The 26185-nt window shown below is 37.8% G+C and overlaps 1 protein-coding gene across 6 annotated transcripts in view; it reads right to left on the minus strand.

The window, feature by feature from the left end:
- Positions 1-572: 572 nt before the first annotated feature.
- The window catches only part of LOC101799270 (spindlin-Z), a 60107-nt gene continuing 34494 nt past the window's right edge, over positions 573-26185 (minus strand). For 5 of the 6 annotated variants that reach the window (XM_027447788.3, XM_038169506.2, XM_027447789.3 and 2 more), the window contains 4 exons: positions 23002-23050; positions 12220-12473; positions 11319-11552; positions 573-4963 (listed from right to left, as the gene is read on the minus strand). In XM_027447788.3, coding sequence (XP_027303589.1) covers positions 4764-4963; positions 11319-11552; positions 12220-12473; positions 23002-23050 — 737 coding nt within the window. In that variant the 3' untranslated portion in view covers positions 573-4763. Of the gene's footprint in view, positions 4964-9471; positions 9549-11318; positions 11553-12219; positions 12474-23001; positions 23051-26185 lie in introns of all 6 variants that reach the window. The other variant, XM_027447791.3, reaches the window with a different exon arrangement.

A 26185-nucleotide genomic window follows, 5' to 3' on the forward strand; every position in this document is an offset into this window, starting at 1 on the left:
AACTGTGTGTATAATCATCTGTAAGATGGTACAGTGTTAGGTTGTAGTTGTTGCTCTAATATGATGATGGTTGTAGTTTGCTCGCTACAAACCCTCAAAAGAAAAGGGATTGATACTGAGTCAGAAGGACATATGGTTCTCTCCCTGGTAGAATAATAGAACCAAATCTGAAATGTTTTATGAACAGACAGCCCAAATCTCTTCTGTGTTTAGTTAGATAGAAGGAAGGCTAGAAACTTTGTATGTCTGATGCTACTTTACTCACTAATTAGTCAGCCTTATCTGTAAGACCATACATAATTGTGTCTCAGTATAGGGGAATGGAACAAGGTAACCCAGGCCTGGAGGATGTGTCTGAAAAGAATAGGTGAGGAACTCATGGTATACATAGATCCTTGGATACATAAATGACTTAGCTTATTATGCATGCCTAAATTTAAACAAGATAAGAAATAATCTGATGATCTGAGCACGTGCAAGAACTGGGTTCTTGTGCAATCCAGCGAACATAGTGAGGAAGACTACTGACAACCACCAGAGACCCCTCAAAAGACCACCAGTAGAATCAGACACATATGTCAGAGACGTTTATATATTTTAATGAATTCCAGTAAATAGCATGAATATGTTAAATATTTATTGGAAATCCAATGAATATGTATGTTTTGATTGTATATAACCCCTGTAGCTTGAACAATTCGGCATGCACATTAGGTGGAGTGATCCCCTGTGCTTCCAGCACCGCAATTAAAGAATGCCTGCTTTTTAAAACTCCAAATTGAGCCTTAGAGAGTTTCTTTGACTGACTTTTATGGTAACAGTATCACTTAAACACTGACAAACACTTCTACTGTACCCCACTGCTGAACTACTGCTAACAGTTTGAGCTATAGTGCATTCTGGAAATAGAGGCTCCCTCACACTTACATAACCACCTGAAGAGGAATCTTTCAGCCTTTGGTGAAATACAGTTTAAACATTATGCTTTACCTCAGTTGAATTCTATCTTATCAATGTTCCTACTTACTTGACAAAGAAAAATAAATTGGCTAAGCAAGCAAACATTTCATAGGGGAAAGTGTTATACTGGCTCAACATTGAAATACTAAGTTGTTTTAAATTTATTTTTTTAATGAAGAAACTGCTTTTTCACAGTCTGAAGTCACATCACTACATTTTGCTCATGAGAACAAAATTTACAGTCATGAGTTGCACATAAAGGATTTATTTTAAACGTTTTAAGGATAGAGTTACATCATAATTATAAAAATTACTTACAGAATTAAGTAACAGATTTAAAGTGTTCATACTTCTAAATGCAGAAAACAGGGAACTGTCTACATTGTTCGAAATAAAATAAAAATAATGAAATCGAGCTCTAAAGATGAAGTCATTACCTAATTTTAAAATGTGAATACAAAGACCTCTGAACTATACACATACCAAGAACCATCCAAATTGCACTAATGAAAGATGTAAAATACAAAAAGCACAGCATTTTTAAGGAACCCAAAACTGCTTTTATAATAATTTTTCCCTGAATCATCTGTAATATATTCTTTCTGAAGATAACGCCTCCCTTTTTAAATAATTCATTTAAAGAAGGCTTATGCCTATTGCAATAAATAGGATTTTCCCCAAAGTATTTCAGTCTTCATGCAGTCCAACTTATTTTAGGGTTTGGCATTCAAAAGAAAAAATGTAGTGTTTTACTAGTCAGTTGTGATTTTATTTGTTCTTGAACAGAATACATGGTCCCTTCAAATGCTGTATGACACATACAACTGGAAAATTACCTTCTGTTGGCATCATGCTCGCTTCACCAGCGCATTTAATCCTACTAACAACCATTAAAACAGCACAATAAGCAAATTCACAAAAAACTGAACACGCACAAAAAAAGAACAAAACCCAAACCTAAACATTATAACATGCAAATTCAGTTTGTTACATTGAACGTTCTAACATTCTAAGCATGCAAAAAAAAAGATGGCCTGGTTTTAAGTTTTTTTTTTTCCTTTTTAAAAGTTTTAATTGGCAGCTTGACATCATGCACACAATACATAACAATACTACAGCAGGTAAATGAGAGAGGCCAATAACTTTTATACAAAGATCCATGTCTTGTGCCATCACAAGCCCTATGATAAATTTGGAAAGTAATGTTGCACCCCTAGAACAAGGGACCAACATATAGTTACCAGGTTAATGAAAGCACTGCATGCAGATCTGAAACATGAGCCTAAAACAAAGCCCAAGCAGATGGCAGGGAGTGGAATTAGTCTCAAGCCACAAAAAGGTGGTTTAAGCTATAGAAAATAAAGAAAACAACAAAAAAATCACAACCTAACAACAATAACAAAATTAAGAAAAAAGATTAAAAGAAGAAATCATGCAACAGACAACAATGACATCTAAAAACTGCCATAAATTTGACAGTTTAGAGATTATATTCTAATTAGCAAAATAAGTGTTGTATTAGTGTCTTGCATAAAACCCACACGTAAGCTTAATGCTAAAAGTGTTCCAGTAAACCTCAGCTATTTCAAAACAAACCTTGTATTCCTTAGAAGTATAGCCCAAAATTCACTGTACTAAGTTATTCATGTATCTTGTGTATAATCAATACACTCACTCATTCTTGTGCCACAAATATCAACTGGGGCTCACGGAGCCAGGCTCAGCTTTAAGATTTACATGCAGGACTCGTAAGAGTCAATAGAAAGCACATAACAGATCTGCAGGATGAAAGCACTGTGTTGCAAATCTGCTCACTGTTCAAAACACAAGGAAAAAATTATGACTTAGGTACTTAGTGCTTAAGTACTAGATTGAGAAGCTGTGAACTGAAAGACAATAGTCTGCCTTTGGTTGCCCATGATGAAATAGTGTACAGAATGCAATATAGTAGCAAGGGACAAAGGATTAAGGTATATTTATATGGTATTACCATTAAACAGCATAATGAGGCACAGGCCTTAAGGCTAAAATATGAAATCAGGCAAAGAAAAGGACAGAAGGGGTCTTAAACCACTTAGTTCTTGATATCAAGGATACCCACAACAAAGGTCAGATCTCTGAGTAACAGCACCTCTCCTGCATCCTTCCACTAACTGCATAAAGTTGGATATCTATGTATTCCTTCTTTCCATCAACAGTGTTGACTGTCCTCGTGTACTGTGTTTCTGTGAAGCTGTACTTTGAACCTTGTAGAGCTCTGCTTTAATGTAAGCATGATAATTTTGCTGCTGTGCATATCCTTGTTGCAGCTCTGTAGCTTTTAAAAGCTGCTACACTTAAACAACAACAACAACATAACCTTGATTTAGAACCAACTTGCAAGATTAAAACTGTGGAAGGATTTGTCTGTTGTGGGCTGCTATTTACATCCACAATCTAATGCAGATGACTGAACCACTGAGACTGCCTATAGCTTCCGTTAGATAGTATACCACTGGCATGCAGAATTCTAGTGTTCATAGAATGAAATTCACGTTAATAGCATACCTCTAAGCAAGTATACCACCAAAGGCAACAATGGGTTTAAGCTGTAGATTTGTCTGGTCACTTCTTACATGGAAAAGCCAGAAAAACAATACATTGGGAACATTCCTTCTTGAACCAAGATGGTTAAGAACAAAAGAAAATTAAAAAAAAAAAAAAAAGCAAAGCAAAGGAAAGAAATACAGCAGACTGAGCAGAAGGCAACAAACGCTTCTCCTTCTCTAAAGGAGGTCTTCAATGTAAAAGGGTCCCACCCCCACCCCCATGATTGTATTTACCATGTAAAAGATTAATTACTCTTAGGCTTCTAAATCCACACACAAATATCCAGTTTGCTAGGTTCTGATATTAAATGAGAAACTAGTGATTGCCAATGCATAGTCTAAAGTCTTCTTAAGTAGTATATATACTGTTAAACTTGTGGCACCAAACACTTGGGTTTTGCTAAGAAATGTGTATAAAAAAACAAAGTACAACATTTAGGATTGAAGGCAGCTTTTTTTGTGTCTATTTTACTGGTTCCTACAACTTGTAAAAACTGGGCCATTAACCTGCATTTTCTAATTAACTGGTTATACAGATTAAATATATTTTTATACTTTAAAGCGTTTACACTGAAAGGTGCTTAAGTCAAACAACTGATATTCAACTGCTCTGTGACTACTGAAAACGCACAAGTATTTCCATGTACCACAAATTCTTAAAAAGCTTAATGTTAAATAAAGTGTAGAAACACAGTAGATTGATGTTACTTGTGTTAGGCACTCCTTACCGCTGCACAAACCATTCAAACCTTTCAGGAAAGTCACTTCTGTATCAACCTGGAAAACAAAGGACTGCCAGTAGCCAAGAAATTAAATTTAATGTTACAAAAGAAGGTATATCGAAAATAGCAAACTACACTTCCATGTGGCAGTTGAACAGGTGAGTGCAACGTTGAAGAAAGTTAAAATCTACGAAAAAAAATAGATTACAATACTAGATTGACTTTATACAGCTTGATTTTGCAGCTGTTCTTTGCTTTTAACTCCCTCCCACCCAAATATATTGACTTCCTTCAAGAAAAGGAGTTCTTATGCAAAACGTATCACGTTCACATAAATGTTTTTATCATTCAGTACACAACAGTTTTGATGACAGAGACTGTGGCTTCACAGGGACATTTAAGCTTTCATTTAACTGAAAAGCAGTCAAGTCTTTGTGTCTACAAATTTTACATTTAATAGTTCTACAAATTTGGCAAAAGTTCATGTTGATGTCTAGGATGTCTTCACCAAATCATAGACATAAATATGGAAATCATCATCAAACTTGATGAAATAGACAGATGGTTTGGCTTCAACTTGATGAATGACCATGCCAGTCCTTTTTGATCCATCTTCTTTGGCATATTCCACTTGTTTGCCTACCAGGCTGTCCACAACTTCTCCTGGTTCCCGTTCTGCAGGAGGTGAATCATCTGTAACACAAAAATACAGCATACTTTAATAGACATTTATAGATTTATTTTCAATAGAGAAAACTGCAGTCTTTAAAAGTTATGAGAAATAATCACAAGTTTAAAATGCAGAGTATGTCTAAAACAAGTTGTTCAGACAAACACCTAACTACTGCCATGCTTCTAGAAAGTACAGTCACAGAATTATTATTTTTTCTTTAAGGTAATGCTATCTTCAATTTTATGAAGTCAGAAACAGCACTTCATTTGGTTAGAAAAGTAATTTTTTTGACATGAAGGTTTACACGCTAGTTACAGAATATATTTGTAGATAATTAAATTTAAACCCCCAGCAGAACAAGACACTGAGTCTAACAAAAAGGCAGGCATGCTAGGCGTCCCTCTCCCCACATGCTTTATTCAAAATGCCAATGCAAGCATGCCAGTGCAATAAAACCACATCTTCTAAGTTAAGTGTAAACTCCTTAATCAATAAGGCTGTTAAAAGGGGCTTTTGATTTCACACTGGAATGGATGCTGTTGCTGAAGTCTAACAACATTATATGCTTTTCTAGCAAAATCTTTAAGGACACAGTTCACATTATCTGAAAAAGATCCAGATTCAGGGAAGGGAGTTCATACTTTGGAGTGTCTTGGAAACAGAAGTAAATAGTAGATAACCTCATGATGAGCATGAAGGGAAAAAAGAGCACATGAAAAACAGTTCTTAAAAGTGGAAAGAATATAGGCCTTTTCCCTTCCTTATAAGAAAACAAAGCAGAACTATTAAAAGCAGAAATACCTTACAATCCTTGTTAAGGTTTTACACAGAGAACACATTACTTGGAGATGCCTGCTTTATTTGTGACTGTCGTGGTTTAACCCGGACAGCAGCTAAACACCACGCAGCCGTTCGCTCACCATCCCCCCTCCCTCTCTGGGACGGGGGAGAGAAATGAAAAGTGAAGCCCGTGAGTTGAGATAAAGACAGTTTAATAAGACAGGAAAATAATAATAACAATAATAATAATAACAACAACAACAATAATAATAATAATACAATGGTGATAATAGTACTACTAATAATAGTATGTACAAACAAGTGATGCACAATGTAATTGCTCACCACCCGCTGACCGATGCTCAGCCTAACCCCGAGCAGTCCGGCCCCCTCCCCCCGGCTAGCCACCCCTATATATTGTTTAGCATGACGTCAGATGGTATGGAATACCCCTTTGGCTAGTTTGGGTCACCTGTCCTGGGTCTGTCCCCTCCCAGCTCTTACTGCACCCCCAGCCTGCCCGTTGGCAGGACAGAGCAAAAGGCTGAGATGTCCTTGGCTTGGTATAAGCACTGCTCTGCAACAATTAAAACATCGGGGTGTTATCAGCACTCTTCTCATCCTAAGCCAAAACACAGCATTCCACCATCTACTAGGAAGAAAATTAATTCTGTTCTAACTGAAACCAGGACAAGCTGAGACACTGCTTTGTACAGGTACGGAGGAATTCTCTCTTCAAGTTGGTGAAACTTTTCAGAAAGTTTCTCCCAAGTGTTCTCTTTCGGTCGTTGGACACTGGTTGGTTCAGGTTGGGAGGAAGATAGATTCTCTTCAAGTTGGTGAACCTTTTCAGAAAGTTTCTCCACAGCTGAGACGCAGGCCTGTAAGGAAGAGGAGAGACTTTCTTCGTACTGCCGGAGTTGTTTAGCCGCTTCATCCACTGTGGGTTCCTCATCCTCTTTCCAGGCCATTATTGCCAATGAGCTGGCATATGATGATGGTGCACTCCGTACAAACTTCCGCCACATGGGTCGTGTACACCTGACTTCATCTGGATCTTTGGATGTTTGTCTGAGGTCTGGATCCTCATAAATCACTTCTCGTACGGCTAATTCCCTCAGGTACTGGATTCCCTTCTCCATAGTGGTCCACTTGCCTGGTAGACATAAAAGTTCTTCCTTGAAGGGATACCTTTCCCTCACAGCTGAGAGGAGACGCCTCCAGAGGCTGGTGGATTGTGCTCCATCTGCAATTGCTTTGTCAATGCCTGCGTCTCTAGCAAGGGATCCCAGCCGCTTGGCTTCCCTGCCATCTAATTCCACACAATTTGCTCCAGAGTCCCAGCATCGGAGCAGCCAGGTGACAAGCTGCTCACCTATACAGCGACCAAAATCTTTTTGCACATCTCGTAACTCACGCTCGTTTAGACTTCGGGTAGTTACTGTTGATTTTTCAGCATCCTCATCTTCCTCCTCCTGAATCCTTGATGGCCCAGCGTTGTCGTCATCTCCGTCGTCTCTATACCTAGATTTGGCAGAAGACTCTCTGCGTTCTAAACGACTTGAATCTCTATACCATTTTTTCACCTTCTCTACAGGGGCAGCTTGCTCTGCTACTGCTTGTTTCTCTGACCTTGTTACAGGATCTGCCACAGAAGTTGGAATACCCTCTGCAGGGTCAACTTGTACTGCTACAGCTCGTTTCTCTGACCCCGTTACAGGGTCTGCCACAGGGGTTGGAATACCCTCTGCAGGGTCAACTTGCACTGCTACAGCTCGTTTCTCTGACCCCGTTACAGGGTCTGCCACAGGGGTTGGAATACCCTCTGCAGGGTCAACTTGCACTGCTACAGCTCGTTTCTCTGACCCAGCCACAGGAGCTGGAGCGGCTGCAGGAACTGGAGCTGGAGCGGCTGCAGAGTCCACCGTAGGGGTCACAGTGGCCGTTGGATCTGTCACAGGGCTTGGAATGGCCGCAGGGTCTGTCACTAAGTTGATAGCAGTATCAATGGCAGCTCGATAGGCATGAGCCAGGCCCCAGCACGTTACAATGATTTGTGTTACTTTGGAACTGCCAGAATCATGACACCTTTTTTTAAAGCATTCTGCCAGTTTTTGAGGATTTTGCAGTTGTTCAGGGGTGAATTTCCAAAACACTGGGGGTGCCAACTGCTCTAGATGCCTGCCCATATCCTCCCATACTCCCTGCCACCCACAACTATACTGCCTCCGGGCAGATCTCCGGATGAGCTTCCTAAGTAGTTGTTTAACTTTAAGCAGAATCTGAAGTGCATTCAGGAGGCAGAACAACAAGACTATGCTGGTCTGAGTATCCCAAGAATATTCAATATCTTGGAGAGCTATTGTGACAAGCTCAGGGGATAAGAGGGTGGTGAAGGAGGAAGGCAGAGTGATCCAGGAGGATACAGGGGTGGTGAAGGAGAAAGGGAGAGTAATCAAGTAAGAAAAAATATCTTCCCCTTTCCCCTCCACAGATTGACTCCCTAATGGAAAAAAACAATAGGTATAATTGCTAATAGTTCCCAAGATACAGTTTCCAAAGTACAGAGTCGACGATGTTACTGAGTACAAATACCAAGTTAGAGTCATTGCCAGATATCTTATCGTCTCATAAGCCATTGCTACAACACACAGTACCATAATGATCTGAAACCAGGGCCCGGAGAGGATAAACAACATGACAGAGAGGAAATACGGAAAATAATGTACTATAATACTCAATTTGGAAAACAGGCGCAGCAGAGTTGAGATTAAAGCAATCAGCATTATGACAAGCGACTATTAAGCAGGTCTAATCCTTACACCAATTTTAGTTTAACACACTCTGGTCAGATCTGCCGTTATCTCAACCTTTCGGGCCCCACGTTGGGCGCCAAAAAGACTGTCGTGGTTTAACCCGGCCAGCAGCTAAACACCACGCAGCCGTTCGCTCACCCTCCCCCTCCCTCTCTGGGACGGGGGAGAGAAATGAAAAGTGAAGCCCGTGAGTTGAGATAAAGACAGTTTAATAAGACAGGAAAATAATAATAACAATAATAATAATAACAACAACAACAATAATAATAATACAATGGTGATAATAGTACTACTAATAATAGTATGTACAAACAAGTGATGCACAATGCAATTGCTCACCACCCACTGACCGATGCTCAGCCTAACCCCGAGCAGTCCGGCCCCCTCCCCCCGGCTAGCCACCCCTATATATTGTTTAGCATGACGTCAGATGGTATGGAATACCCCTTTGGCTAGTTTGGGTCACCTGTCCTGGGTCTGTCCCCTCCCAGCTCTTACTGCACCCCCAGCCTGCCCGTTGGCAGGACAGAGCAAAAGGCTGAGATGTCCTTGGCTTGGTATAAGCACTGCTCTGCAACAATTAAAACATCGGGGTGTTATCAGCACTCTTCTCATCCTAAGCCAAAACACAGCATTCCACCATCTACTAGGAAGAAAATTAATTCTGTTCTAACTGAAACCAGGACAGTGACCATCTTATTCCTAAAGAAAGATTTTTCCATTTGTGGCTCACTTTTTTCAAGCCACAGATATATTATTTTTGTGTTGCAAATCTGCTCACTGTTCAAAATACAAGGAAAATTTATGACTCAGATATTTAGTGCTTAAGTACTAGATTGAGAAGCTGTGAACTGAAAGACAATAGCCTGCCTTTGTTTGCCCACGATGAAATACTGGACAGAATGTATCTTTTTATAACTGTGTATAATCACCTGTAAGATGGTAGTACAGTGTTAGGTTGTAGCTGTTGTTCTGATATGATGAGGGTTGAGCTTGCTCACTACAAATCCTCAAAAGAAAAAGAAAAACCCCATGTTTATTACGTAGTTACCTTCTTTCATTCCCTTCACATGAACTCATTATCAGTTCCCCATTCAATGCATGTTTGTTTTCCTACCATCAGAAATCCTAACTCAAGCAAGATAGCTTTTCTGTTTCTTATAAAACTGCATGATAATTTTCACTTTTTCTTTTATTCTTTCAACATGTCAGTTTCTGAGAAGAAAATACACTGAGCCTCACTAACAATGAGAACTTTGCATTGGGAAGAGTAAATATTTTTTAAGGTGGAAATTTAGACTGTTGTATACAAAATGGGTATACAAAACCTGATATTAGTGAGGAAGAGTTTCATCCTTCCCCAATTAAATATATGGTAATGTAGCAAAAATAAATACTTGCATAACTTGCTGTTACTATCCTTCTTAAACTTTTGAGCATGATCTCTAAGTAATATAGATTTTTGTACTGCTTTTGCTATTAATGTTGTTTGCTGTTCTTATAGCTTAAAAGGTAATTTTGTTTTCTAACTCATTAAATTCATAAGAATTTATGTTAGACACCTGCTTTTCTAATATAGTAATCACTACTGTAAAAACTAATTAAACAGAACTTTTATGGAAAACACAACAAACCATTCCTAACACATAAGACTTCAGATGTAAGTAATCAATATGTTCATGAGGATAATTTAAGACATCCCACAATCCAGTTTAAATGTGAGCATATACAAAATACATATACACTTTTTTCAAGCCACAGATATATTATTTTTTGGTAGACTGAAAAAAAATAAATCTAAAGATGTAAGATTACTACAGAGGCTACACAAGTAAGTGCTACCTGTTCACTCAGCCGTAAGACTATTTATCATCAGTGCTAGATCTGAAGGAAGACAGTCTCAAACTCGATGAATTAGTTTTAACTAGTATTTATGTAGTGCATTGCATAGCCAAACGCTAATTATCTAATTATTAATTCACTTTAAAGCTAAAATTGCCTCTCTGTCAGAGAAGTGCTTTTTAGGTGCAGGGAGAGTACAATATTTTTGACAATCTTTTTTTTTTTTAAAAAAATACATATATATATACACTGGCTATCCAAATCTCTTGAACGATATTGATTATGTGAAAATCCTTCTATATTAATAGGAATATCACCAATAATTTTCACTTCAAGAAGGGAAGAAAAAATATCCCTCCTAACCTATTGAAACATTTTTCCTGTTACTGTGTTTAAACGTGAGAGAAAATGAGTTCTCAAAAGTTCTTTCCTCCAAAGAACTACTCAACACCTTTCCAAACTGAAGATGCCCACTCAAACTAAATTAATCTGCCTATTTTAGTTATCCCCAAAACATTATTCTTAGAAGAACTGCTTTAGAAATCCAAATCCAGAGCCTGTCAAGGAGCTGTGACACTTTTATAAGAAAACAACAGTGGAAGGCTTCTAGTTTGTCAGTTTCCAGTTAAAAAACTCCAAATGTTCTCTCTTCCACAAAAGTATGTACATCCATCAGAATTAGGCATAACTACAGAACAGTATTTTCCTGTATTTATTGCATACTTCACCACTGATTCAAGTGAAATATTTTAAGAGTTAATACATGTGTATTTTCTGTTGTGCTACAGTTTTGATACTTTTAAGAAAATGTAAAAAAGGGAGTAACAAACAAGACCCTTGTTTGTCATCTCTCTTTTCCATAAATAAACCATAAGCCAAACAGCAACACAAAGAGAGATGCCACTTTCTATAAGAAAAAAGTAACTGTCCTACTCACTGGAATCAGGCATAATGCGAAGGTCACCTTCTTTATAATCATCTAAGAGCTGGTACATGTACAAGACAGGATCTTTCTCATAGGTAATATAAAACCATGTGTTCATAATAGGAGCTCGAGCCAAGACCATCCCTCTCCATTCATCTTTTGAGCCATCCTCTGTCTCAAACATATGTTCCACAGCTTTGCCAATCATTGTGTCTGCCAGGTGGGCATCGCTAATTCGAGATGAAGCTGAAATGACATAAGTTCATAAATCCATTGAAAAAATACAGATGTAAGTCTTTGTCAAAAATAATCTTTATCCAGATTCATTAATAAATTTGTTTGAAAGTTAGTCAATTCACATATAAATCAAATACTGTCTACTCCAGATAGTTGAAGAATAAAAATCTGCAGAACTTTAGGAATTATTTTAACATGTTAACACTTGTTAACATTTTCCAGCACTGTATACCTCCCAGTCCAGATTAAACAAACTGTTATAATGCAAGGTAAAGGGAGACCTTTACTTTGCTATAGGCCATAGCAATAAATAATGTCTGTATTTTCAATATTTGTATTGTGGGGGGAGGGGAGAGGAAGAAGAGAGGCTAATCACAGAGCAGCTCTATGAAATTATTAATGAAAGTGTTGGATTTGGTCACCCCGAACCCCATTCTAGAGACTACTACTGATCTCTTTGCAGTCAGGAAAAACAAGATCTTACTCCATTCATAAACGAGTAATTACTAGGGTAAACTTGAACTTTGTGAAAATTTGGATTATCTGCAAAGTGATAAAATGTGATTTAATAAAATTTAAATATTCTGATGTTATCTTCAGGGAAAGTCAGGAGAGATTAGTGGAGAACATTTAATATTAAATTACAATATATGCATATATAGGAATAACCTCTTACCAACTCTGTCTGGAAGGACTTCAAGTGCTGAAACTCTTTCATCTTTGTGCAGTTCTAATCCATACACACAATCAAATCCATCATACTTTATAAGATAGAGAGAGGGATTTACAGGAACTTGATCAAGAACTGTGCCCTTCCACTGTGTTACAGGTCCACTCCCTTCTTTCCAGCCATGCTGTATTCTGCAGCCTACAATGTTTCTTCGTGGCTGAGAAATAGGTTTGCTTGGTCCCACATTGTTTCTATGCTTTCTGTACACAGATACAAACATAGTATTAAACAAGTACATACTCAAAATTCTACTCTGGCAAGAGCTGTATGCTTTAAGAAGGCAATATATTATTATATATTAATTAAATTAAAATTATAAAGATGCAATAAATTATAATACAGTTTAGTGCACATTTTTCAAATTAGGGTATAAAGCATATTCTATTGTACTGGAAAAAGAAAAAAAAAACATTGAAAAGTAACAAAACACTTTCAACATTTTGTATAAAGTTGCTTTCATAATATCAGTTTCCAAACCTAGCTTGCTTAAGCCAAAAGAACTATTTTACCTAGCGCAACAATGAACATCAAAACTCATTTGTTAAAACCCTAAATCAGGTCTCAAAGAGCAATGTTACCTGACAGTACTATAGCTTTGCTACTTCGTTGCTCTCTGCAGAACAGTAAACATAATTCCCTTACCACAGGAGGAATAAGTTAGTGGAAACTTTAGTGGTGGTTGATTAAAATTCTTCAAGGCATTTGTTTTCCCTAACCTGTGTTGTCACCTGAAAGAAATTTCACTTCCCTCTGCACTTACAGGTATCTTTGACTTCAAGTGTTTTTAAAGACATATTGTAGTGACAATATTCTTCTAACATTCCTTTTTAGTACAACACAAGAAAAATTATATGCAAAGGTAAAAGTAATAAAAGGGATACCCCTTAAAGCAGAAAACAGATTAAATATACTTTTTGCATTTCCTCAGTTTTTTAATGCAACTTGCATGGAAAGATTTCCGCTAGTGAATATCAGTTGTTCAGATAAAATCATGTAAGCTATTTCACAGTTTCAAACCACTAAAACATTATTACACAAGTTTTATTCTACTCAGATTAAAAAACAAAACAGTTTCAAATAAAAAAACATGAGTGTTTTTTACAACAGTACATTGGTGATAAATGTATATTATATTTATTTATTTTAGCCTGTTTTGATATACATATTCATTCCTAAAATGATATTTTGAAGGTTGCCTGATTAAAATTTTCATGAATGTTAGCTAATTCCAAAATAATTTTCTGGATTAGTTAATTAAATGGCAGTAAAATATACTTTAAAACATACTAGTCATGCAATTTCTAAAAAATGAAAAATCAGTTGCAGAAAACAACATCCACCCTTAGATTAGTGACAGTGACCAAAGAGAAATGTCTCCAGGAACAATGAAAGCTCATAGAGCAGTCCATGTATGGTAGAGTTCCAAAAGAGACAAACAGCAATCATACAAGTAAAATCTCATAACCAGTCTTAAAGAATAATGAAAAACAGTACATAAAATTATTAATGCTGAAAATGTAATCATAATTCTATTAAAAATAAGATGTACAATTCCTTCAGCAGTTTGCCCCATCTCCAAATTTTCATTCTTCATGAAGATCTTAGCAGAGTTCCACATTATCTTTTGTCAAATTTCACTTTTGTGATGATTTAATCCTCATCAAGGATGTCACCCTGCAGTTCATACTCCTAACTTGGATAACTGATTATTATAGAAATGCTAACTTCTATTCCACTTAAGAGGCACTCCCCTGCAAAGTCAGTTCTAACTTTACACAGAAACTTGAACACATGCTCAAATTCTAGTTTTTGATCAAATCTTACTTTTTTTTCTAAATATTCCATTTTAAAGCAACCTAACAGAATAAAACTTAACTACTACTGAAGCTAAAAAGTTAAAATTGAAAAAGGTAAAATAATGCTCATGTTTAAATTCATGTTTATGTTCATGCTTAACTATGCATTTTTACTTTATGCCTATAAAGCATAAACATAACATTTAAATTTGCACAATTAAGTGAAAAGCTTCCATATTTTTTAAAAATATCATGGAAAAAGACTACATAACAAAGTTCAAACTGGTAATTACCTTTTAAAGTACCTTGGAGAAAGGAAAAAACATTGTAAATGCAGTTACAAGTCAAACAGCAGTTAGGTATACTCACAGTTCAAGTTATTCTTTGTGTGACAGCTGTACTACTGAACAAATATTCATTCTAATTTGTAGTCGCTCATATTGCAATAAATTATTTTCTAATGAATAAATTGTCAAAGAAAAACTACTTTTGCTTGCACGTGAACATGTGCTAAGAAAGAATACATACGTTTCTAACTCACAACAAATAATAGCTATCAGTATGCTTTCAAATAAGACAATAGCAACTCTTAAATCATTTTTTCTCAATAATGTGTTTTTTGTTTTTTGTTTTTTGTTGTTTTGTTTTGTTTTTGTTTTTCTGATGTGCAGAGTAATACAAATGTACATAATTTGTGGTTTAACCTGGCAGGCAGCTAAACATCACACAGCTGTTTGCACACTCTCTTCTGTACCCCACAGTGGGATGGGGGGAAGAATTGAAAAGAAAAGTGCAAAAACGTGTGGGTTGAGATAAGGACAGTTTAATAAGAAAAAAAAAAAAAAAAAAAAAAAAAGGAAAGAAAAAACCCACACAATAACAACAAAAAGAATACACAAAACAAATGATGCACAATGCAATTGCTCACTACCAGCTGATTGATGCCCAGCCAGACCCTGAGCAACAACAGCCCTCCCCCATGCCCACTCCCCCCAGTTTTTATCGCTCAGCATCATGTCATATGGTATGCAATATCGCTTTGGCTAGTTTGGGTCAGCTGTCCTGATTCTGTCCCCTTCCAGCTTCTTGGGCAGCCCCAGCCTCCTCCCTGGCAGGGTGGTACGAGAAGTTGAAAATCCTTGACTTACTGTAAGCACTGCTCTGCAACAACTAAAACATCCCTGTGTTATCAACATTATTCTCATCCTAAATCCAAAACACAGCGCCATACCAGCTACTAAGAAGAAAATTAACTCTATCTCAGCTGAAACTAGCACAATAACCTTTTGAGATGCTATAATCAGAAGACCCAAGTAAATATTTTCTTTCTGTTTTACTGGAAATATCTTTAAAATTCCACAAAGGTTTGTTCTTAAAGACTGAGATAATATTTGAATTCCCTAGACATTCAATATTTCAATTTCCCTATGTTATAAATGAAGTCTCAACTCAATCTGAATTTAGTAATATTTATAAAAGAATATTTATAAAAAGGTATAAAAGGCAAGTAAACAGCGCTGGGTGTGCGGGGAGTCTACGCTCCACCAACACGCACACGAGAACTTCGAACATTCTAAATATACAGAACATTGCTTTATATACTAAACCCGAGAATGCCTATACATCCTCTACATATGTACAATCAGAAAAGGCAACAATCCTTTAAGTTCCATGACTTAACAGTCTCCATTTTCCATTCCTTTTGAACAATATGTCTTGCTTTAAGTTGTCAAGCAACTCGGTCTTCAGGCCTTATGTATCCCGTCCTCCCCAGACTGAAGAAAAGCATATCCATCTCCTTTTCAAGGCCAATAGGGCCTGGGTCAAAAGGCACGTCCAGGTCACCAAGGGGCGTAACAGCAAAGGCCTGCGATGGCAGTAGCGGTGGGGCAGTCGATGGTGTAGCAGAAGGATCAGTAAAGGAGCCCACAGCTCCCTCACTATCTGGCAAACCACATGTTTCTGACTGTGGTCCCACATGGCTCTTTAAGGCCTCAGAGACTGCTCGGCACCTCCCACTGCAACCTTGCCATTTTTAGTTGCAGAGTCCCACACCTTGACCTCAGTTTGGTCCCATATTTCAGGATCATAAACTGTCCAATTGTTAATAAGGAGAATAAGCTGAAAGGTTACCAGGACAGTCTTTGTTCCTAAGGACGTATGATTCCCCATAATGCACAACTCCTTACCAGGGAGGGGCAGTTGTGTGCGCAGGTCTGCTTCTCTCAGCTTGAGCTTCTTCTCTGCTCTGGTGAGCCTGTTTCCAGCAACTTTCAGTACGAGCTTCTTTGAGTGGTTTGCCGAGTTTGGCCGAACCTATCTTCATGAGGCGATCAACATGCCTGTTCCCGTCCTGGTCTCCATTCTTGCCAGCCTGTTCCTCTTCACTTCTTTTTTCCTGCTTCTTTATTGATGACATAACTTCATCGTGTTGCCTTCCTTTTTTCTTTTTTTTATCTTGAGGGCAGGCTCCCCTCTTATACCCTTCTCTCCACAGCAGTTCTTTTCAAAACAACTTTTCATTGGTCAAACAACTTTGAATGTAACAACAACAGCAAACACACAGAAACCTCCATGCCTTAATGGCTGGAGAACAAGAAACCCTGAGACTGCATGGAGTCTCCTCAATCACCCTTCTTTGTTCCCTCTAAATTCTTTTATATTCCTGATGGCCTCATCCTTAAGAGTCTGATGTTATCTCAACCACAGGGCTTTCCAACCCCCATGGCCACAATCCCACATCTCCCCCTTCTTTATTAATATCAACCATTTTCTCGACACAAATTACCACTCCATATATAACACCTATGTATGTAAAACACAGTCAGGAAAAACAGATAATAGCAATTTCTAAAAATAGTTCTTAATGCATCAGATACATCCTCATTTTAAATGGCCCTTCAATTGCAGTATGTTTCAGATCCTCTTACTTATCTTGAAGGCATTAAGTTGATAAGTAAACCTAATTACATGAAAAAGTTTCATTAGCAGGACTAGATATTTCATAGACAGTTCAAAGAAATCTCAAAAATAGTACAAATGAGGCAGAATAACAATGGCCAGTACAATTTCTGTCTTTCACAGTCTGAAGTAGAAAAATTATTTAAAATAGGGCTCAAATTAGAACTGTGATCAAACTGACACAATGAAAACTCAATAACCAAAGTTATTAAGCAGGTATTCTTCATTATGGCACCAGGTGGGAGGGGGAACGCTCCGCCTAACACACACACACTAAGGGTTACTGGCAGTGTGTTTATATTAGTGGGACAAATACATATTCATTTCATTCTCTAGAAGAATCATTAATGTAGGTTCCTGCCCCTATTCACATGCATACTGGAGTCCTAAGGTAGTCATCCGGTGTACTCTGGTGGTCTCTTGATGAAGGCCAGGAGTCTTCTAAATTCCTGACCCTTACTTTCTTTGACAGACATCAGCAGTCAAGACAGTTCTTTCTGGTTCCATTATCTAGGCACACAGTCTTTTACTCCCTTATCTTTGGGGTCGTTAACATACAATTGTGCTAGCTAAGACCTAGGAATCAACATCCTTTATCTTGTTCCCTGTCTCAAGTCCCCCTTTTGCTTTATTCTAAGCAAATTCTTTTGCTTATAACACTCCTTGATTCAAAGTTTTCATAAAATTCTTACCAGTTTCTACAAGGTGCTTGATTTTGTTACACTTCCAAATTACATAATCACCTAGTCCTTTTATGCAGCACGAAAATGTACACTCTACTAATACATAGGTTAAGAATACTACTATAAGGAAGATACATGTTCCTATAAACAATTGCTTAAGCCAAGATAAGTTGTGTAATGTTATAAATGAAGTCTCAACTCAATCTGAATTTAGTAATATTTATAAAAGGGCAAGTAAACAGCGCTGGGTGTGCGGGGAGTCTACGCTCCACCAACACGCACACGAGAACTTCGAACATTCTAAATATACAGAACATTGCTTTTACATACTAAACCCAAGTATGCCTATACATCCTCTACATATGTACAATCAGAAAAGGCAACAATCCTTTAAGTTCCATGACTTAACAGTCTCCATTTTCCATTCCTTTTCTTGATTATATACAAGTCTCCATTTTCCATTCCTTTTGAACAATATGTCTTGCTTTAAGTTGTCAAGCAACTCGGCCTTCGGGCCTTATGTATCCCGTTCTTCTCGGATTGAAGAAAAACATATCCATCTCCTTTTCAAGGCCAATAGGGCCTGGGTCAAAAGGCACGTCCAGGTCACCAAGGGGCATAACAGCAAAGGCCTGCGATGGCAGTAGCGGTGGGGCAGTCGATGGTGTAGCAGAAGGATCAGTAAAGGAGCCCACAGCTCCCTCACTATCTGGCAAACCACATGTTTCTGACTGTGGTCCCACATGGCTCTTTAAGGCCTCAGAGACTGCTCGGCACCTCCCACTGCAACCTTGCCATTTTTAGTTGCAGAGTCCCACACCTTGACCTCAGTTTGGTCCCATATTTCAGGATCATAAACTGTCCAATTGTTAATAAGGAGAATAAGCTGAAAGGTTACCAGGACAGTCTTTGTTCCTAAGGACGTATGATTCCCCATAATGCACAATTCCTTACCAGGGAGGGGCAGTTGTGTGCGCAGGTCTGCTTCTCTCAGCTTGAGCTTCTTCTCTGCTCTGGTGCGCCTGTTTCCAGCAACTTTCAGTACGAGCTTCTTTGAGTGGTTTGCCGAGTTTGGCCGAACCTATCTTCATGAGGCGATCAACATGCCTGTTCCCGTCCTGGTCTCCATTCTGCCAGCCTGTTTCTTTTCATTCCTTCTTCCTGCTTCTTTATTGATGACATAACTTCATTCTATGATGTTGCCTTTTTTTTTTTTCCCCCCTCGAGGCCAGGCTCCCCTCTTATACCCTTCTCCCTACAGCAGTTCTTTTCAAAACAACTTTTCATTGGTCAAACAACTTTGAATGTAACAACAACAGCAAACACACAGAAACCTCCATGCCTTAATGGCTGGAGAACAAGAAACCCTGAGACTGCATGGAGTCTCCTGAATCACCCTTCTTTGTTCCCTCTAAATTCTTTTATATTCCTGATGGCCTCATCCTTAAGAGTCTGATGTTATCTCAACCACAGGGCTTTCCAACCCCCATGGCCACAATCCCACATCTCCCCCTTCTTTATTAATATCAACCATTTTCTCGACACGAATTACCACTCCATATATAACAATCCCTCCTCTTCTTTTGAATATCATTAATTCGTGTCTTGTCTTCGAATTTGGCCAAGGCCAATTGAACCATAAGAGAATGCCTTCGCAATATTCTCTGCAAGATTTATAAACAAGTTTTTAGCAATGGTTGGAATCCCATATCTAGAATATTTCACCCAACTCATTGTTCCACAGGGTGTATAATAATCATCACTAGCAGCATCACACACATCAAATTCAATTGATCAAAGTAGATAACCAATCCTCTAGGTATATTTCCCTCCTATTATTTCGATCACTACAATTAGCATCCAACGGGGGTAGCTATGCCCCGATATACTTCAAGTTCTTTTAAGCCTAACTTTCAAATCTCCAGGAGTAGACTCAATCTTCAAAGTTCATGTTATCGGTCCCTTTTCACCTGACCCATCCTGGAACTTTCAAATAAGTTCTGAATCCCTGGAACCTCTAAATAAGTTCCAAATCCCTGAAACCCTCAAAGAGGTTCCGAATCCCTGGCTGTGCCTGTGTCTAGAGGTGTCTTGCAAGTGGTTAACCCACCCACGAATTCCTAGAGCAATCGTTTTGGTCCTTCACCGGCCGAGTCCCTCACAGGAGATTGAAACCGTGGTTAGAAGACCTCCGCACTCACTTTGGAACTAAGTTCCATATATAACACTGCCCCTATTCGCATGCATACTGGAGTCCTAGGGTAGTCATCCGGTGTACTCTGGTGGTCTCTTGATGAAGGCCAGGAGTCTTCTAAATTCCTGACCCTTACTTTCTTTGACAGACATCAGCAGTCAAGCCAGTTCTGTCTGGTTCCATTATCTATGCACACAGTCTTTTACTCCCTTATCTTTGGGGTCGTTAACATACAATTGTGCTAGCTAAGACCTAGGAATCAACATCCTTTATCTCGTTCCCTGTCTCAATACTATAGACTATCAATAACATCACTGATAGGGGGATTGTGTGATCAGATAATTTTTATAAATGTTTTTTCCTCAATATGAGACACATTACTTGAGGGAGCAGTTTTAAATTAGTTTCTGTACTCCTTCAAAAACCATTATTCACTTCTGAAATTCATTTTCTTAGGACACTGGGATGGCCTCAAGTGAGAAGAGTTCAGTGGCTGCCCTGTGACAGATGCAACTGGTTCCAGCTGGCTTGGCAACATCTCCACCACAAGCCAAAGTTGAGCCAATCAGCAAAGTTGGTGATGCCTTTGTGAAAACATAAAAGAAAGCGCAAAAAAGGCTGGACAGGCAGAGAAGGGGGAGGGGTGTAGGGAGAGAGCGGGAGCATGCGAGGGGGGTGGGGAGGGGGGAGAGAGAGGGAGAGAGCAAAGAGAACACCAAGTTTCAGAAAGGAGGTGTTCTATGGCACCAGAGCAGATATCCACACTGTAGTCCGTGGAGGACTCATGCTGGAGCAGTCGGATATTTCCTGACAGGAACTGTGGCCTGTAGAGAACCCATGCCAGTGCAGGGGAAAAGTACGGGGGGAAGGAATAGCAGAGAGCAATCCTTATGTACTGGCTATAAATACCCCTCCCCAATTCCCTGTGCTGCTTTGAGGAGGAAGAGAGGGTAGAGGAGTCTGGAGTGAAGTTGATCATGGGAAAGGAAAGGTATTATTTTAATGTTTGTTTCTTACAATTCAAATCCATTTTAATTGGCAATAAAATAATTTTCCCTAACTCAATTTTCCCTAACTAACTCAAGCCTCTTTTGCCTGCAATGGTAATTGGTAAGCAACCTCCTTTTTATCTTGACCCATGAGCTTTGTCATCCTATTTTCCACCCCTGCCCTGCTGAGGAGGGGGAGTGAACAGATGGATGGGAGTTTGGCCCTTAGCCAAGTACAACCTGCCACAATAAGTGTGAAATTCACAAGGGATAAATTCAGTGGTAGTTGAAAGGATAAAAGCTAAGAGACTACTGACTGATCTGACAATAGGGTCGGCTTCATATTCATCACTACCTATTGACATTGACAGAGCTCACGTAAGAACTGATCTTTTGCAGCTGACCTATAACCATGGGAACCCCTTCCAAAAGAGTCAGTAAAAGGGTCAATGGTTAACTAACATATTAGTTAAGAAGAGTTCAGAAAACTAATCCACACAGCTCATTTTATCACTTCCTGAGTTCCCCTGTTCCATACACTTGGCTCCTCCCTTCCCTGTGAACTTTCTGAACCTAGTTTAGAAGTTTTTGAAGGCCCTATGGCCTTCAAATGCCAGTAGACTTGTTCCTCTTTTTCCTTTAAATGAGGAATGTAAGAGTCATCATAACTAAATCAACTATAAAGTATGCATTACTAATTCATGGTTGGCTATAACAGCTCAGAGTAGCATCAGCATACATTTTTACATAGGCATTCATATCCCACTTGTTTAGTATAAACATGTCTACAGCACTACTTACTGTTACCTGTTCATTTCAAAAATTTAAGTAATGAATATCAAGTATAAACAACTCTATACTAGTCTCTCATTCTTAGAGAAGTCAGTGAGCAGCACACAAAAAGTCATCTTGGTTTGGTACAAAATAAAACCTTTACTAAACAATTCTAAAACAGATTAGGCTAAATTAACATAAAACTCAGTTGGGTGTTTAAATTAAATGCCTCAAAATCATGTGACATAGGATCACAAATTAATATGCCCCAATAAAAGCCTTTATGCTAACAAATATACAACCTATTTAGCTATTTGAATAAGTGTATATCAACAGAGCAATAAAGACAAATCTAGCCACCCTCAAGTACAAAAGGCAACCCACCTCTGATAGTCTTCCCATCATACACTCCTTTCTCTGAGCGGTTGAAAAAGAACAAGAGAAATTAAGTTTTAACCAACTCTACCTGTCTCTAAACAAATAAATGTTTATCTTTGCCTTGTAAAGAGATAGACAAGAGTGAATAGTGAAGAGTTGGTGAAAGGGATTACAGCAGAGCATCATGTGTTGTGTCTGGGAAACACTTAATACTAATTCAAATATGTTAATCATAGAAGATATTCCTGCCAGACAAATTGCTTTGTATTGATGCATGTCGTATAGCACCACTATAGTAATTCATAATTAAAATATAAGTAGCAGTATCTTAATATTTCACCTTTCCCCAGCTTATTTTTAGTTCTCCAACTAGACATTGAGCCAGTTGCAACATCTAGCTGTTAGACACTAATGTCAAACATGTCCAAGCTATTACCTCTGTATTCTCATACTCATCATTTAGCTGCTACTATTTCAAAATGTAGTAGAGAGAATAATATGTGCCATGAATGTATAGGATAAGCAAGTATCCTTCACACACAAATAGCAGCCTTCTATAAGAAGTGCTTCAGTTTGTTCTTTATTAAAAAAAAAAAAAAAAGTGAAAAATCCTTTTCGAAAACTAAAGCTGTAACAAATCCTAGAGTACATGTACTCAATTTCTGGCTTGCAATCTCTTGCATCTGAATTCCAGAGTAAATTACAAAATTGTATTCACAGGATAATTTCTCTCAGAGTAACATTCAAAACAATATTTAGAACTCCACCAATGGTGTATCCTTTCCCACCTCCCTCCCAAAAGAATTTAAGTCTGACTCTACACACATACACTGGCTGAATACTACTCCACATGATTTTCAAGAGCAAAGTGACTGGAACAATACAGATATATTTCTAGAATGGAAATTCCAGTTATTGAGAACTATTCTTTAGTAAAAATATTAGCAACTTACTTGTGGGAAGTTCTTTTCTTCATCATGCTGGCAGAGACTCCTGCATGACCTACAATATAAATAATGAAATTATTGAAAAATGTGTTTATACACAATGCCAAAAAGGTATCTTACAGAAAAGTTCTCTTTTTGAAGTCAAAATGTAAAAAACTTAAACACTTCATGTTGTGATTGATCAATGAACTCCTAGAATGGAAGAAGGTTCTGAGGGGATAACTTCATGAGTACATATTCACTGCCTAAGTAAAGAAGTAGAGTGACTGACCACAAGCGTTTTAAAAAAATTAAAACACAAAAGAGATGGGAGATAGTCTTTGTTCTAGATAAATAGCTACAATAGTTGAGGGAATCAATTGGCTGTGTAACTGTCCCCTGCTTAATTAAAATAAATAAATACGTGCAAATACATGTCTTCCAGAGTTAGCCAGACCAGAATGGGTAGGGCTATATGTGGCTCAGCCAAACTGAGTATAAAAAACTCAGTATAGAACATACAGTATAAAAACTGTACAAAAAAAAAAAAAAAAAAAAAAAAAAAAAAAAAAAAAACAGAAAGAACTTTGAAGAGAGCAACAGGCTTAAGCCAGTTTCAACCCATGTATTCCTTCCTAGCAACTGGGGACGGCCAGAGTCATGATGAAGACCAGCAACAAGAATCGCATTCGTATTATGATTCAACTGCATATTGCAACTACTGTACTCTGCTAAGCATAATTTTTATTTGTACTGTGATTGAAGTAAACTGCTATTTCATTCTGCTAAATCAAAGTCCCGTGTAGTGTCAAATAACTTCAAAAAAGTAAAGTTGGTGTGCTGGTTTGGTTAGGATAGAGTTAATTTTCTTCCTAGTAGCTCATTTGGTACTATGTTTTGAATTTGTAATGAAAATAGTGTTAACACACTGATGCTAAGCAGTTCTTACACTGAGTCAAGGTCTTTTCCATTACTCACATTGCCCTGCCAGCAAGTAGGCTAGGGATGGATATGCACAAGAAGCTGGGAGGGACACAGCCAGGACAACTGACCCAAACTGGCCAAAGGGATATTCCATACCATATGATGTCATGCTCAACAATAAAACTGGGGGGAGTTAGCCAGGGGGGTGCTGCCATCGTTCAGGTTCTGGCTGGGCATTGGTCAGCTGATGATGAACAATTGCATTTTGCATCACTTGTTTTTTGTTCCTTTGTGGTTTTTGTTTGTTTGTTTGTTTCCTTATTAAACTGTCTTTATCTTAACCCACAAGTTTTCTCAATTTTGACCTTCTGATTCTCTTCCCCTCATCCAACTGGGGAAGGGGTGGAAGGGAGCAAGCAACTGTGTGATGCTTAGCTGCCTACTGGGGTTAAACGACAACAGTTAGTATTAAACATTAAGATCTCTACATATGGAATATCTAAAATATCTAAAAGAACCCAGTCAAAGAGTGTTGGACTTATGTCTGCCAATAATAATAATAATAATAATAAAAACACCTCATGTATATATAGAAACATGTTCAGAATTTCATCTATGGATGCTTAAATTCACACCTATGGAGAAACACTTAATTGAGTTTCTCTACAGATCCAAATAAACGAATTCTTTAACATTATGTGCATGTTCCAAGCATAGCTTGAGCATACGTATTTTGAAAATTAACTTTTATATTACTAGTAATGTCACATGAGTCAAGCACCGAAAACGCCGTTAACCTTAAATGTTTTCATAAATATTTTAATCTTTGGATTTTCAGATGGAGAAATAAAGAGGATGTAAATCATGTGACAGAAATGGCAGAATTAAAATAAGACTACACTTTATGTTTCCAACACTCAAGTTTGTACTGAATCCATGGAAAGATGCATCTCCAGTTTTAATGGCAGGTGGAATTTTAAGTTTTCAGAAATGAGGCCTTCTATGCTAATAGCTACAGTAAAGATCCTATTTGCAATTTTTGACTATTAAAAGACCAAGTAAACAGAATTTCCCTTTATGAGGGCTGTTTATAGGAACTATTAGCTAAAAATTAAAAAAAAAAAAAAAAAAGATATCACAAAAAGTCTGACTAGAAACCCAAAAGACCTAATAATGGAGAGTTATCCAGTTCTATGTAACATGAATGTCATTGAACGGATTCAAGTTCACATCCTTTACCTTCTTCTGACTATGGAATGACAAATGCTATTGTTCTAACTAGAACACTCCATTAAATTCCATGTTTTAGACAACATTCAAAATAAACTCTATACAACTAAGTTGTATGGGGTGACTGCCACACAACAAGAAAAAACAACAAAAAGACACCCCATAAATAGTGATTGTATTTGTTTTATGCTTGTTTGTAATAAACAGCGAGACTCAAAATTTGATAGATCTGAAGAAAGAGAAAATGTTTGTCTCAATCTTTTATGACTACAAAAATAAATATTTTTCATAATAAAAAGTCAGTACAAACTCTAACACCCAGTCAAGAACAAAAGCATTTACTTGTCAGTTGGTCTGTGTTTTTTGAGCCTGAATTAATTTTGCCTGATGGAGCCTTAAAATAGACCATTAAATTCAACTACAAAACTAGGAGCCATGTTTCTAAATGCTTCTACCTTACTCTCACAGAGAAAGAAAAAGGGTAAGACAAGACAGAAATAAAATAAACATCATTTGTGGATGTGGACACTAAAGAGAGTATACATGTTTCAACTGGGGGGGGGGGGGAGGAGGAGAAGAGAATAGGAAGAAGGATAAGAGAAAGCTACTAGCAATATTTTTATTTTTGTCATGTCAGATGGCAATCTCCATCCAGTCCATCAAAATTAGATGGGCTCTTCAAAACACACCTCAGCATCTTATTTCTCAGAATATCTACTCTCTTTATGAGAGGTAGCAAAAGCTGGACATTTTAAAATCTGCTACAGAAACACCATATAATCACATAAGAATTATTCTTGATCTGCTGGCTCTTTTAAAATTATTTTGAGGGACCTAAGAATTCCACAGATGTGTTTATTCACACCTAAAATTGCCCAATGTGAACTTAAAGAGTTTGTGAAAGAAGACCAGGAGTACATCAGTAAAATAAATTCCCAACTCTGCCAAAAGATTTCACCACAATTTTAAGCAAGTTGCATCTAGGAGTGGGATCTCTTTTCTTAATTCAACAAGGACAATACCGATAACAACTAGGAAGGACTGTAAAGGACCATAT

The sequence above is a fragment of the Anas platyrhynchos genome, chromosome W, assembly GCF_047663525.1.
Source record: "Anas platyrhynchos isolate ZD024472 breed Pekin duck chromosome W, IASCAAS_PekinDuck_T2T, whole genome shotgun sequence".
Taxonomy (NCBI): Eukaryota; Metazoa; Chordata; class Aves; order Anseriformes; family Anatidae; genus Anas; species Anas platyrhynchos.